The sequence below is a fragment of the Sardina pilchardus genome, chromosome 16, assembly GCF_963854185.1.
Source record: "Sardina pilchardus chromosome 16, fSarPil1.1, whole genome shotgun sequence".
Lineage (NCBI taxonomy): Eukaryota > Metazoa > Chordata > Actinopteri > Clupeiformes > Clupeidae > Sardina > Sardina pilchardus.
Genome location: NC_085009.1, coordinates 11605843 through 11617776, shown reverse-complemented (window position 1 = coordinate 11617776; position 11934 = coordinate 11605843). Strand labels below are relative to the sequence as shown.

The following is an 11934-nucleotide window of genomic DNA, read 5'->3' as shown; positions in this document are numbered from 1 at the left end:
ATTATTCATAGGCTATATTTTGAAATTGGACTTCTTATCGAGTATTTTTATGTAAATCCCATTTTTAAGGACTTGGCTTGACAAATACAGACAATTTATCAGAATGTGTATACATTTAGGCTATATCTACAACTCTCTGAGGCCATCTAGTGCTGTTAAACACTTGTTTGCAAAACTAGTTTCCAAACTTACTTGTTTGCAATACTAGTTTCCAACACTTACTAATGTTTAGAATAAATAATAGAGCTTCAGGGTAAAGAAGAAAACATTTCACATATATACATGTGATTTTGCTTGTAATTGTTATAGGTTTTGTCATTCGGTCTTGGCATGAGCCCTGGTTTATTCCAGACCCTTTTCACTGACGAAGCTGAATATATTTGATCAGTTCTGTCCATTTCATATACTCTGTACTACACATACACATCACTGGACAACAGGCTCGGAGTGGGCCACAAGGACACCACCTCATAGGAGAAAGGTTTGACCGGATAGGATGTGTTATACCAAATCATATTTTTTTTTTTTTTTTGGGGGGGGGGGGCATTTTCGCCTTTGTTCATAGGACAGTGAATAGAGTGACAGGAAGCAAGTGGAGAGAAAGATGGGGTGGATTCGGGAAATGACCGCAGGTCAGACTTGAACCTGGAGTCCCCGTGGGCACTCGGTCCTGTATGTGGTATGACCGCTGTAGCCTGTTGCGCCACAGCGCCACCCCCAATTGCATTCTTAAATGAAAATATATAAATGCATTTTTTTGTGCTCTAAACAATATGCGTGTATGTAGGATATTGTTGTTCTGTCAAGAAGGCACAAAATAATGATTGTGCATGACTCCTCAATGTCCTTAAATTCAATAGAATAACATGCATTCTGCATAGGATTAGGATATAAACGATGACAAACATTATCAATAGCCAACTTATGTGATTTATTTTTTTATCAAAAAATTAACAAAATGAAGAAAACGTAAAGGTTAAATTAAAATACAAATGAAGACAATGATTTATACATATATCTGGGTGACATAGTTGATGCAGTAGTTTATCTAAACCACCAGATGGGGCTGTGGTGCATTGTGTCAAAGCTTCAACAAACTTTGGCCGTAGGAGCGTCACTTAAAAAGCTTTGTTTTTGCATATTACCAACACTGCTATGCCCCTTAATAAATCCAGCCCAACTCATCCATCATTAAAAACACTTCAAGGCTTGTATAGTTTCACCTGATGACAGTAGCCATCAGGTGAAAGAAGCAAGCTGGCGCCTCCTTGTGGATAAGGTGTGTTTATGAAAGTGTGCTCTCCCAAGCAACACACAGATTCGTTGAAAAGTACTAAGAACTTCATAGGAGCGTTCTTCGAACGTTCTTAGAGCGCTTCTAAGAAGTTCTTAGCACTTAAGAGCTTCTTAACAAATTTGGGAAACCCGGCCAGTAACAGTAGCTGATCCTGTCCACTGTGTCCCAATTTAAATTCACATGAAATAATAAAGTGCATGTAGTTCATAGTAGGCTTAGCAAAGTTTGCAAACGAAAAATCTAAGATGCAATTTACTGAGTGCAACTAGTCGAAGCCTTAGTTCAATGGTAGGAAAACCAGGCACACAAAAAGGGAAATCCAGTGTGCACAATTGCACCACTTAAGAACCCAATCAGAAAAGTAAGATAATTCTGCATAAATCCACTCAGAGAGAGCACACACACAAACAACCACTTTAGATTATATTCACATTTTATATCCTGTACTCTCCTCAAGAAAATAGCATGTGATATACCTCCACTAACAAACCCGATCAGATCCCTCCAATTCTGCTCTCTTGTTGCCGTGATGTTCTCCCTTAATTCATTAGAAAGAGCGGTTGCATTTGCAATCATGGCAGTCATCTCGTGTTTAATCTGTTTGTTAATCTTCTGCTCCATCTTTTGTTGTTCCATTTCAGCCTCTCGAAAGTATCTTTCCATCTCCCGCCTCTTCCGGTCTTCTTCATCCCTAACAGTTGTTTTCACCTGTTCACGCAGGCCACGGGAATAGGAGTAGCCTGCATTCGATCTCAGCATGGCCTCCATCTTCTCCAGCAGCCCCTTAACCTGTTGCTTCCCTTCTAGATTTATATTTTTGAAGATGTGATATCCTCCACCAGCACTACTGACCAGAGTCTTAAGTCCAGAGCTCTCTTCCAAAAATCTCTCCACACGTGTCTCCATCAGGTCTCCTCCCGTGAACAAAATAATGGTGAACTTCAGAGCCTCCTCTCCCAAGTTAGTCTGGATCCACTTCAATGTGGTGTCGTTCTCCTCTTCGAATCTGTCCAGGTGAATCACCAATAAGAAAATGTGGGGTCCTAGACTTGTCTTTGCCTTCTCTGACAGCCATGAACCCTTCTCTACTGCGATTCCTGGTGTGTCAATAACAGTGATGTTTCTTCCTTCCACAACTCCATGTTGACTCTCACAGTATTCGGCCACTGGTAAAGCAGACATCTCAGACTTAAACGCCTCTCTGCCCAAGATGGTGTTTCCTGATGCACTCTTTCCTGCCCCAGTCTTCCCCAACAACATCACACTCACCTCAGGAAGGTCAACAGGACCTGTGGGAACACAATGACAGTGAAATGTAAGTGTGTGTGTGTGTGTGTGTGTGTGTGTGTGTGTGTGTGTGTGTGTGTGTGTGTGTGTGTGTGTGTTGTTAGATACATTATCAGTGTAGTTAGTTAACACAGTTTCCAAGGAATTGGAAATTGGGAAATTATCCTCCCCCAGGGTTCGATAAGAGACATTCTCTGATACATACCCCTCCCTTCCCTGTGGCTGAACTAACAGTACACGGTAACACTGTTAGCATAGCTCAGCATCATTTACTGGAGGTGGGTTCAATGCCTTTAGCCTACAACTCTCAAAAGTGACAAAGTAAACTTCCTAACAACTCCAAAATGGTTGTGTTCTGGTTGTGTTCTGTTGTTGTGATCTGTGTATTTACCACATTTAGACATAATTAATAATGTAAAATGAGACACAGGAATTTCAAAAGCAGGCACATAGGCCAACACGTAATTGTATTCTCATGTTCTCATAAAATGACTGCCCACATGGCTGTTCTTCGTCAAGTCACAAGATATAAATAAGAACATTTTGGACTTGTTAGGAAGTTTTATTTCATCTATTTTAGGAGCACTAAACAGATCTAACCCATTCCCAATTAATTATGCTAAGCCAGGCTAGCTGAGGGGTTGTCAGACAGCATTATTGCATAGTACACAGAGAAGAGAAAGGTCGCCTATGTACCTTCTTATCTACTGTAACTCTAGGATGGACGACAGATAAGCTCATTTATCAAAGAGTGGCAGTGTGTCTTTAAATGTAGCCTACCTTTAGTTATGTGGTGGAATCTGAGAGTCTGAAGTGACGTGGTGACACCAAGCACAATCAGCAACATCCATGGAATACCTGAATTTACATTAGTGAATACAGACAAACCTTCGTACTGTAAGTGTGTAATATATTCAATATCACATAAACATATCAATCAGTTATTGATATTACCTGGAATATTTGCCTTATTTTCTCTCAATTTCTGCTCTCGATTCTGTTTTCGTGCTTTCCTTTCCTCCTCTTGTTTTACAGCTGTCTTCATCTTTAGTTTCACTTTATTGTTGTTGGCGTAACCTGCATTCTTCATCAGTGTATGGTCAATCTTCTTGATGAGTCCCTTTACTTGATGGTCTGTTGGAAAGTTGTCATTCAAGACATGATGTTTACCCTCCACACGATCAAGAATAGTCTGAAGTCCACAATTGTCATTTAGAAATTCTTCAGGATTTTGATCCATCACGCCTCCTCCAGTGAACAAAGCGATGGTGAACTTCAGAGCCTCTTCTCCAAAGTTGCTTTGAATCCAGTTAACTTCTTTGCAGTCCTCCTCAGCGATTCTCCTCAGTGGAATCACCAATAAGAAAACATGGGGTACAAGTTCTTTCATTTTCTTTGCTGACAGCCATGAACCCTTCTCTGATGGGATTCCTGGTGTGTCAATAATCGTGATGTTTCTTCCTGCTGCAAGTCCACTTTGACTCTCACAGTATTTGGTCACTGGTAAAGCAGACATCTCAGACTTAAACGCCTCTCTGCCCAGGATGATGTTTCCTGATGCACTCTTTCCTGCCCCAGTCTTCCCCAACAACATCACTCTCACCTCAGGAAGGTCAAGAGGACCTGTTAAAACAAGGCATGAAAGTGATGAGATGTTATGTAATGTTATGAAAGACTGCATGGTTTAAAAGTGGATGTGGAATCTGGAGTCAACACAATTGACAACTACACATTTGGTGCAATACAAAAATACAATTCTGATTCATTATGTTTATAAGGAGACACCATATCTTACCTGAAATGCTCAGCGAACTCTTTTTTTCTGGTGACACTCTTGGTGTCTGTTCAGGAATAACTAATTGATGTGAAGAAAATGCTTGAGCCTTATAGTGGTCAGCCAGGTGGTTCACACAGAATGAGGCACTGCAAGTCTTACAATACTTTGCAGCATTGTGGACATTCCCAAGGCAGATGTCACATATTGTTTGGTTGTGTTGAATGGATCCCAAGTGGCTTTTAATACTATGGATAGTAAAATAAATATGGTCAGTTTATATATATTCACGTTTCATTATACATTCATCAGGAATTGTCTGAAAGCTTAAGATGAAATCAGAGAAGTGTTTAAGTGTGAAGATTATTAAAAAATAAAAAAGACATTTGATACAACAGTTACCTTTCGTCATCATATTCACCAAAGTCAGGGTTGATTTCTTTTTGCATGGATATGATTTCTGCAGTTTCAAAACTGTGAGTGTCTCTTCCGTTTCTGCATTTTCATGAGAAGGACAGAAATCATGAGTAGGATGCTTAGTCACATGAGAAGTATATTTATTATATTGGATATCGGAATTGGAAATTGCCAATCCCCCCCCCCCCCCTAAAATTCAGTGTAGTTCCTTGAAAGTCTGCCTTGAAAATATTAAATCACCAGATTGTACAAATCTAAGCTGTGTGATCTTACATGTGAGTCTGTGAGTGAGGTTGAGCATCAGGTAAGTCAGTGCATCTGGGCATGGAGTTTTTACTCCATATTGCTGAATCAGCATCATCCTCATTGATTCTGCCAAGAAAAAAATAATAATTTGCAACAGCATATTAAAAGGATGTAATACATATACATATACATATTGAAACATGATTTTATTGAAATAAAATGGATATAGCATAGATTTCATAATTTTGAAAAACTGACAGGACACATGAATGTGAAAAGTTTACTGTTTTCAATTTCACTTCAATTGTTGTAATACAACCCGAATTCCGAAAAAGTTGCATGGGACACTTTGTAAAAAGTGAATAAATAATGCTATGATGTACAAATCGTGTCTTGAGAATAGAACAAATATACAACATCAATGTGGTAAAATATGTGTAATCAAATATAAGCTGATTGAATGTAATGCCAGTGTAAGCCTTGATAACTTCGGAGGAGGTTCTCAGTTATATAGGAATTCACGTACAAACGAGCTCGAACTGAAAGAACTGTTTATTCATCACCAGCAACAGCAATAATCCAAACTTTCCCTCTCTTCCTCTCCAACCCTGCAAAGCATTCTGGGTCTTGTAGTTCTGCCACAATGGGTATTACAGTTCTTAGCAACACGTCATTTTTACCACTGTGTCACGTCATCTCTTCATTTAACAGCATTCTGTAAATGTTTAGGAACTGAGGAGACCAGTTGCTAGAGTTTTGAGAATTAAATGTGGTCCCATTCTTTCCCGATTTCAGCTAGTCAACAGTCTGGGGACATCTTAATGATGTTTTTCATTACATGATGGGCAAGCCATGATGCACACAGACCATTTTAGCACCTGGACTCAATTCTCAAATCTTTCACACATTTCATGATAAAAAACATTATTCTTATGTTGTTTCATCATTTGCCCAGACAAGTTTACACACAGAGTGATGAACATCACCACATCTTTACTTCTAAGAGTCTCTATGAGTGATGTTGTGGTCATTTGATTAGAAACTGATGTACAGCTGGGCAGTCATAATCCAGCACACATGGCACATTCAACAACCAGACATCTGTGGTCCGCAACCGAATACACATGCCCATTCAGACTGATGGCATGTGTGCCTACTGGTTATAACCGGAGGGTTGCCGGTTCGATCCCCGACCAGTCCACGGCTGAAGTACCTTGAGCAAGGCACCTAACCTCTCACTGCTCCCTGCGCGGCGCTGGTTGGGCAGGCAGCTCACTGCTCTGAGTTAGTGTGTGATTCTGTTCACTGTGGGATTATGACTGCTCAGCTGTACATCAGTTTCTAATCAAATGACCACAACATCACTCATGGTGTTGTTTCTCATGGTGGTGTTCACTTATTCGGTTAAATGCAGAGAAAAAAAATCCCTGAGTCATGGGATCAGAAAAGTATATATACTAAGCTCAATCTTTTAAGATTGAACATTAGTATGGGGAGTCTATACTCTTTATTTCTACTGCACAAGAGGCATGATCAATGGGCATCGTTCAAATGACTCTGTACGCTTGGATAGTCATTCAACCAATCAGACCAACGATCCGGTGTCTTTTGCATAAGATTGGAGCCAAATGTTGTGGACAGGATGGAAGCAGGGGAGATTTCCAGTCTGAGTTGCCGGGCAAAATCAAAATTCGCCTGCAGTTATAGGCAGGGTTCACCACCTCCACCAGTCCAATTCTTAAATCCCCATTCATGGTTCCAGTTCACCTAATTAGTTGTGAGTAAACTTCCTCCTTTTATTGTCTTCATCATTTATACAACTTTTCCAGCCTTTTGCTACCCCTGTCCCACATTTTTTGAGAACAAATTTCAAATTATACATATTTTCCTTGAACAGTTGATATTTTACTATTTTTTTGAGCTATTCTCAAATAAATGTTAACATGACTTGTAAATCATGGCATTATGTTTTATTCACATTTTACAACGCATCACAACTTTTTTGGAATTTGGTTGTAAAATATTCAATTTGCAGTGATATTTTCCCCCTTAACTATCAAAGTAGGGACAATTTAACCAAATCTGAAGAAATGCAGGCATCTCATACTTTAAGTATAGTTTAAGCTCAGTCATTAAAGTAAATAAAAGTAAAAATGCACCTTGTGTGGGGGTCATTAGCCTTCTTTGGCATTTGCTCCTCCTTTGTAATGTTCTATTCGGGACAATTGATTGACTTACTGATTTAAATTCATAAATAGCCTACTGGATAAGATGAGGGCAGATTCAGATTTACACAAAAGTATTTGCGTTTTATTTTACTTACTTTACATTTCCAACGTATTTTTGGCAATTAAAGCACATTTAGCCACAGCAGTCATAAAAAAATATCCCGTCAAGATCCTGAAAGGCGTTAAGACTGTTACATTAAGACTGCATAGGTAAAACTCGAAATCAGCGTACTTCCGGCTTCCAGGCAGTTTAACCCGAGTTTAACTAGGAACCAGCTGATCCTGCACAGCAATCACATTCAACTTTGTGCACAGCTGTGTGTTTAACTCCAAAACCTCCATTTAAAGGAGCACGGTTCTAAAGCGTAATTTAATAGGATTGAAAGATAGATGTGGCTCATTACTCATGATCAGAATGGCATGTTGGGCATCAGTTAATGACAAGTCAGCTGGAGTAAGTCTGACAGTGGCATATTGGTGGATTTGGGCAGTGTATCACAAAATCACACATCTGCTGACGCAAAATACTGTCAGAGATAAGAACACTGTGAGCAGTTTAGCAAGGCAGCACACCCTCTTGAGTTTCTTTTATGAAATGCTGCCAGGTCAATGTCTACCACATGCACGCACACGCGCACAAACGCACATGCACACACACCCACATGCACACGCGCACACACACACACACACACACACACAGACACACACACACACACACACACACACACACACACACACACACACACACACACACACACACACACACACACACACACACACACACACACACACACACAGTTATGCTATGAACAATGTGATTTGGAGTAATCAGCACAATGCTCCTACCTGGACTCAAGTTATTGTATGGCATGGTGTCTGACTGGTGGACATTACTTATAAGGGAAGAGCTACACTGGAAATACCCTGGAAATGCACTTCCAAGTAATTGGTCAACAATCAAACATTGCTTCTCTGATAAATACTTACCCATGACCCTATTTGAACTTCAGTCATCTGCCAAGATAAAGCTATGACACATCAAATGGTGTGTCAAAAACAGCAAGTTTGCAAAAATACTTACAGATTAATGGACAGACATAGACAATGTACCACCATATAGATGGTAATAATGTTGGTTTTCTTCTGAGAGCAAAGCTCTACTGACTGCTACATGGGTTCTTATCATTCCCTTTAGTGTAAAATCACTATTTCCTCCACCAATCCATCACCAGCAATTCTTTATCACAGAGTTCCAACCTTCACAATGATTCCTGAGAACAGAACATTGTTTTCCTACGGTCAAGGTCTCGAAAAACACTGGGGTGTTTTTGCCAACACTGGGGTCCTGCATCATCTGATGGACAGAGATGGTGGAATATATAAACGCTCAGCCTTAGCTGACTCTTGGAGTTTACTCACAGCAAGACACTGGTGTGGTGTGCATGCAGAGGGGCAATCAAACATTCCTGAACAAACCTAAGGCACCTTTTTATCTCCCCTGGATCTTTCCATCATGAGTGCAAAACTGTTCCTCCCTCTCCTGGTCTGTGTTCTCATGGGAGGCCTCGGGGCATTGGCTCCGGATGGCAGGATTAAGCTGTGTGGGCGCAGGTTTGTCGGCATGGTCACTTCAGTGTGTGGAACCTCGCGACTAAGGCGCCACGCTTCCGAATTTGACAAACCCCACTTGGACCTCTACAGTGGGTGCTATTTTGAAATCAAACTCCCTCTTGCCCCAACTAGACATTGACAGGTGCAACCACCCTCCCGACTTCAACCTTGTTTGTTCGTTTATTTTCCAGGCGACCTCCAATACCGAATGAGCAGTGACCAGCTCCTTACCTCTACCAACGAGGAGGTTCAGAAGCAGCAGCAGAAGCAGCAGCAGCAGCAGCAGCAGCAGCAGCAGCAGAAGGAGGGGACACCTGAGCAGACAGCTCATGGCTCACCAGCATGGGACCCTCCACTACAGTGCTGCTTCGTAGGCTGCACCATCAGTGAGATAATGCAGCTCTGTTGACATCCTCTGATCTGCATTAAACACCTTGCATTCATTTAATGATATGGTGAAATAAAGCATGTGTCAATGGATGGAACTGTGTGTGTGTGTGTGTGTGTGTGTGTGTGTGTGTGTGTGTGTGTGTGTGTGTGTGTGTGTGTGTGTGTGTGAGTTGTTACACAGCAATCACCTTCAACTTTGTGCGTAAACCTCTGTTTTAAGGAGCGCGGTTTTAGGCTTAACAGGATGATTTTTCTGACTTTTGTGGTTAAATGTGCTTTAATTGCCGAAAAACGTTGGAAATATAAAGTACATTTTAACAAAACCCAAATATTGTTGAAACATATCATGAAATAGTCTAGGCTACTTTTGTGGAAATCTGAATCTGCCCTCATCTTATCCAGTAGGCTATGAATTTAAATCAGTCAAAAGTTGTCACGAATAGAACATTACAAGGAGGAGCAAAATTAAGCAATAAGCCCTGAGAGGCCGTGGTTTATGTGTAATAGAACAGCTACTGTACTACAAAGCATTGTTAACTATTGTCACGGAGGAGGTCATATCAGAGAGGGTTAAAGCGGAGCAGTCAGTAATCAAGGATCTTTGGTCATATACAGTACATGATCTTATGTGATCATAGTAACAATATTCAAACCAAAACAACTGCCCCCTAGACTAAGCCATGACACCTTTTAACTAGATACCTTGATACTTACTCACCCCTGTATGTGAAAGTGGTAGAATACCATGGAACTATGAAATACCGATTGATACACACCAGATGTACGGATTGGTCATTATTTCTGAGAAATGACTTTTCCACCCTTCATCTCCTGTGGCATTTGAGTAAGTATTGCTCACTCTTGTCTTATGTCATGGGGGAGATCATACATGATCTTATGTGATAATGTAAACAATACCAAAACCAACACACCTGGACACTTTTTTTTTAAACAAGATAAGTCAAAGTCTGTTTGTTTCTCCTTACATATCTCCATGCCACCTTATATCTCTGCCCAAATGGCGCCATCATCGTGGAAGACGTCGCTCAACTTAGGAGCACAACGGTCGTGGTAGCATGCCTGGATGAGGGCATTCAAATAGGTGGGCGCAGTGCCAGAGAGTACTTTGTAGGTTAGCGTTATGTCTTGAATTTGATGCGGGCGGCCAACGGTAGCCAGTGTAGCTGGATGACCAATGGGGTGACATGTGCCCTTTTGGGTTGGTTGTAGACCAAGCGAGCTTCTGCACTCTGGATCATTTGAAGGGGTTTCACTATGTAGACTGTGATACCTGTCAGGAGGGCATTGCAGTAGTCAAGTCGTGAGATGACTATTGCCTGTACCAGGAGTGTAGAGTGCGTATCGGCACGACCTGACTACTGACGCCACATGATCGGAGAAGGTTAGTTGGTTGTCGAAAACGACTCTTTCTTGCAGTCCTGGTATAGGTGCAACAGATAAGGAATCAATTTTGATGTTGATGTCATGATGTACTGTATGATATGTTTGGCTGGGAGGACCGTGAGGTGGTGTGCCAATCTGAGATTCGTGTTGAGACCAGGGGGTCATCAGGTGGAAAGGACAGATAGAGCTGTGTGTTGTCTGCATAGCAGTGGTATGAGAAGCCATGCGAACAGATGATCTGTCCCAAGGAGGTGGTGTAGATACAGTAGCAAAGAGAAGGGAGCCCAGCACTAAACCCTGGGGGAACCCTGTGGAGAGAAAGTGAGGCCCACAGTTGTCCAAGCCATGATACATTAAACGAGCGTCCTGTGAGTTAGGATGCAAACCAGCAGAGAGCTGAGCCGGAGATGCCCATGTTTGAGAGTATAGAGAGAAGGATGTTGTGATCTACTGTATCAAAGGCTCATAATGGCATAAGATAGACAGTAATATAACATTTTATTTGTTTATTTATTTATTTAAAGAAGCGTAACACATGTACCCCGTTTTGTTTGTAGATGTAATAGAATGGCAGGAACTGATTTCACCCACCATGCACATTTGGTCCCCGGTCCCCCCAATGCTAACTCCATGGCTACAGCTGTGTGATGTAGTATGGGGTAGGCTGGCCCTATACCAACGATTCTTTGGACTGAAACTGAGTAGGAAAAGAAAAGGCTGCTGGAAAACTGAGAACCGAAATGGACATTTTCATTTTAAATGCAAGATTAAAATATGGATTTCTCATTCAATTAGGGTGCCCAAATAAATCTAATTTTCAAAACTCAATATGACATTATTCATAGGCTATATTTTGAAATTGGACTTCTTATCGAGTATTTTTATGTAAATCCCATTTTTAAGGACTTGGCTTGACAAATACAGACAATTTATCAGAATGTGTATACATTTATATCTACAACTCTCTGAGGCCATCTAGTGCTGTTAAACACTTGTTTGCAAAACTAGTTTCCAAACTTACTTGTTTGCAATACTAGTTTCCAACACTTACTAATGTTTAGAATAAATAATAGAGCTTCAGGGTAAAGAAGAAAACATTTCACATATATACATGTGATTTTGCTTGTAATTGTTATAGGTTTTGTCATTCGGTCTTGGCATGAGCCCTGCTTTATTCCAGACCCTTTTCACTGACGAAGCTGAATATATTTGATCAGTTCTGTCCATTTCATATACTCTGTACTACACATACACATCACTGGACAACAGGCTCGGAGTGG

At 40.8% G+C, this 11934-nt stretch overlaps 1 protein-coding gene across 3 annotated transcripts; it reads right to left on the bottom strand.

Annotated features, from left to right (window-relative positions):
• Positions 1 to 892: 892 nt before the first annotated feature.
• LOC134060111 (GTPase IMAP family member 8-like) lies at positions 893 to 9218 on the bottom strand. 3 transcript variants are annotated; one of them, XM_062516713.1, is made up of 7 exons: positions 8331 to 8607; positions 5049 to 5147; positions 4761 to 4853; positions 4380 to 4606; positions 3539 to 4207; positions 3365 to 3442; positions 893 to 2586 (listed from the first exon to the last, which is right to left on the bottom strand). In XM_062516713.1, the coding sequence occupies exons 1-7, from the start codon at positions 8363 to 8365 to the stop codon at positions 1580 to 1582; spliced, it is 2208 nt and encodes a 735-aa protein (XP_062372697.1). In that variant the 5' UTR covers positions 8366 to 8607; the 3' UTR covers positions 893 to 1579. The 3 variants fall into 3 exon arrangements, with proteins under 3 accessions (XP_062372697.1, XP_062372696.1, XP_062372698.1); XM_062516712.1 differs by lacking the exon at positions 8331 to 8607 and adding an exon at positions 7345 to 7397; XM_062516714.1 differs by lacking the exon at positions 8331 to 8607 and adding an exon at positions 9199 to 9218 and having other exon boundaries at positions 894 to 2586.
• Positions 9219 to 11934: the final 2716 nt, after the last annotated feature.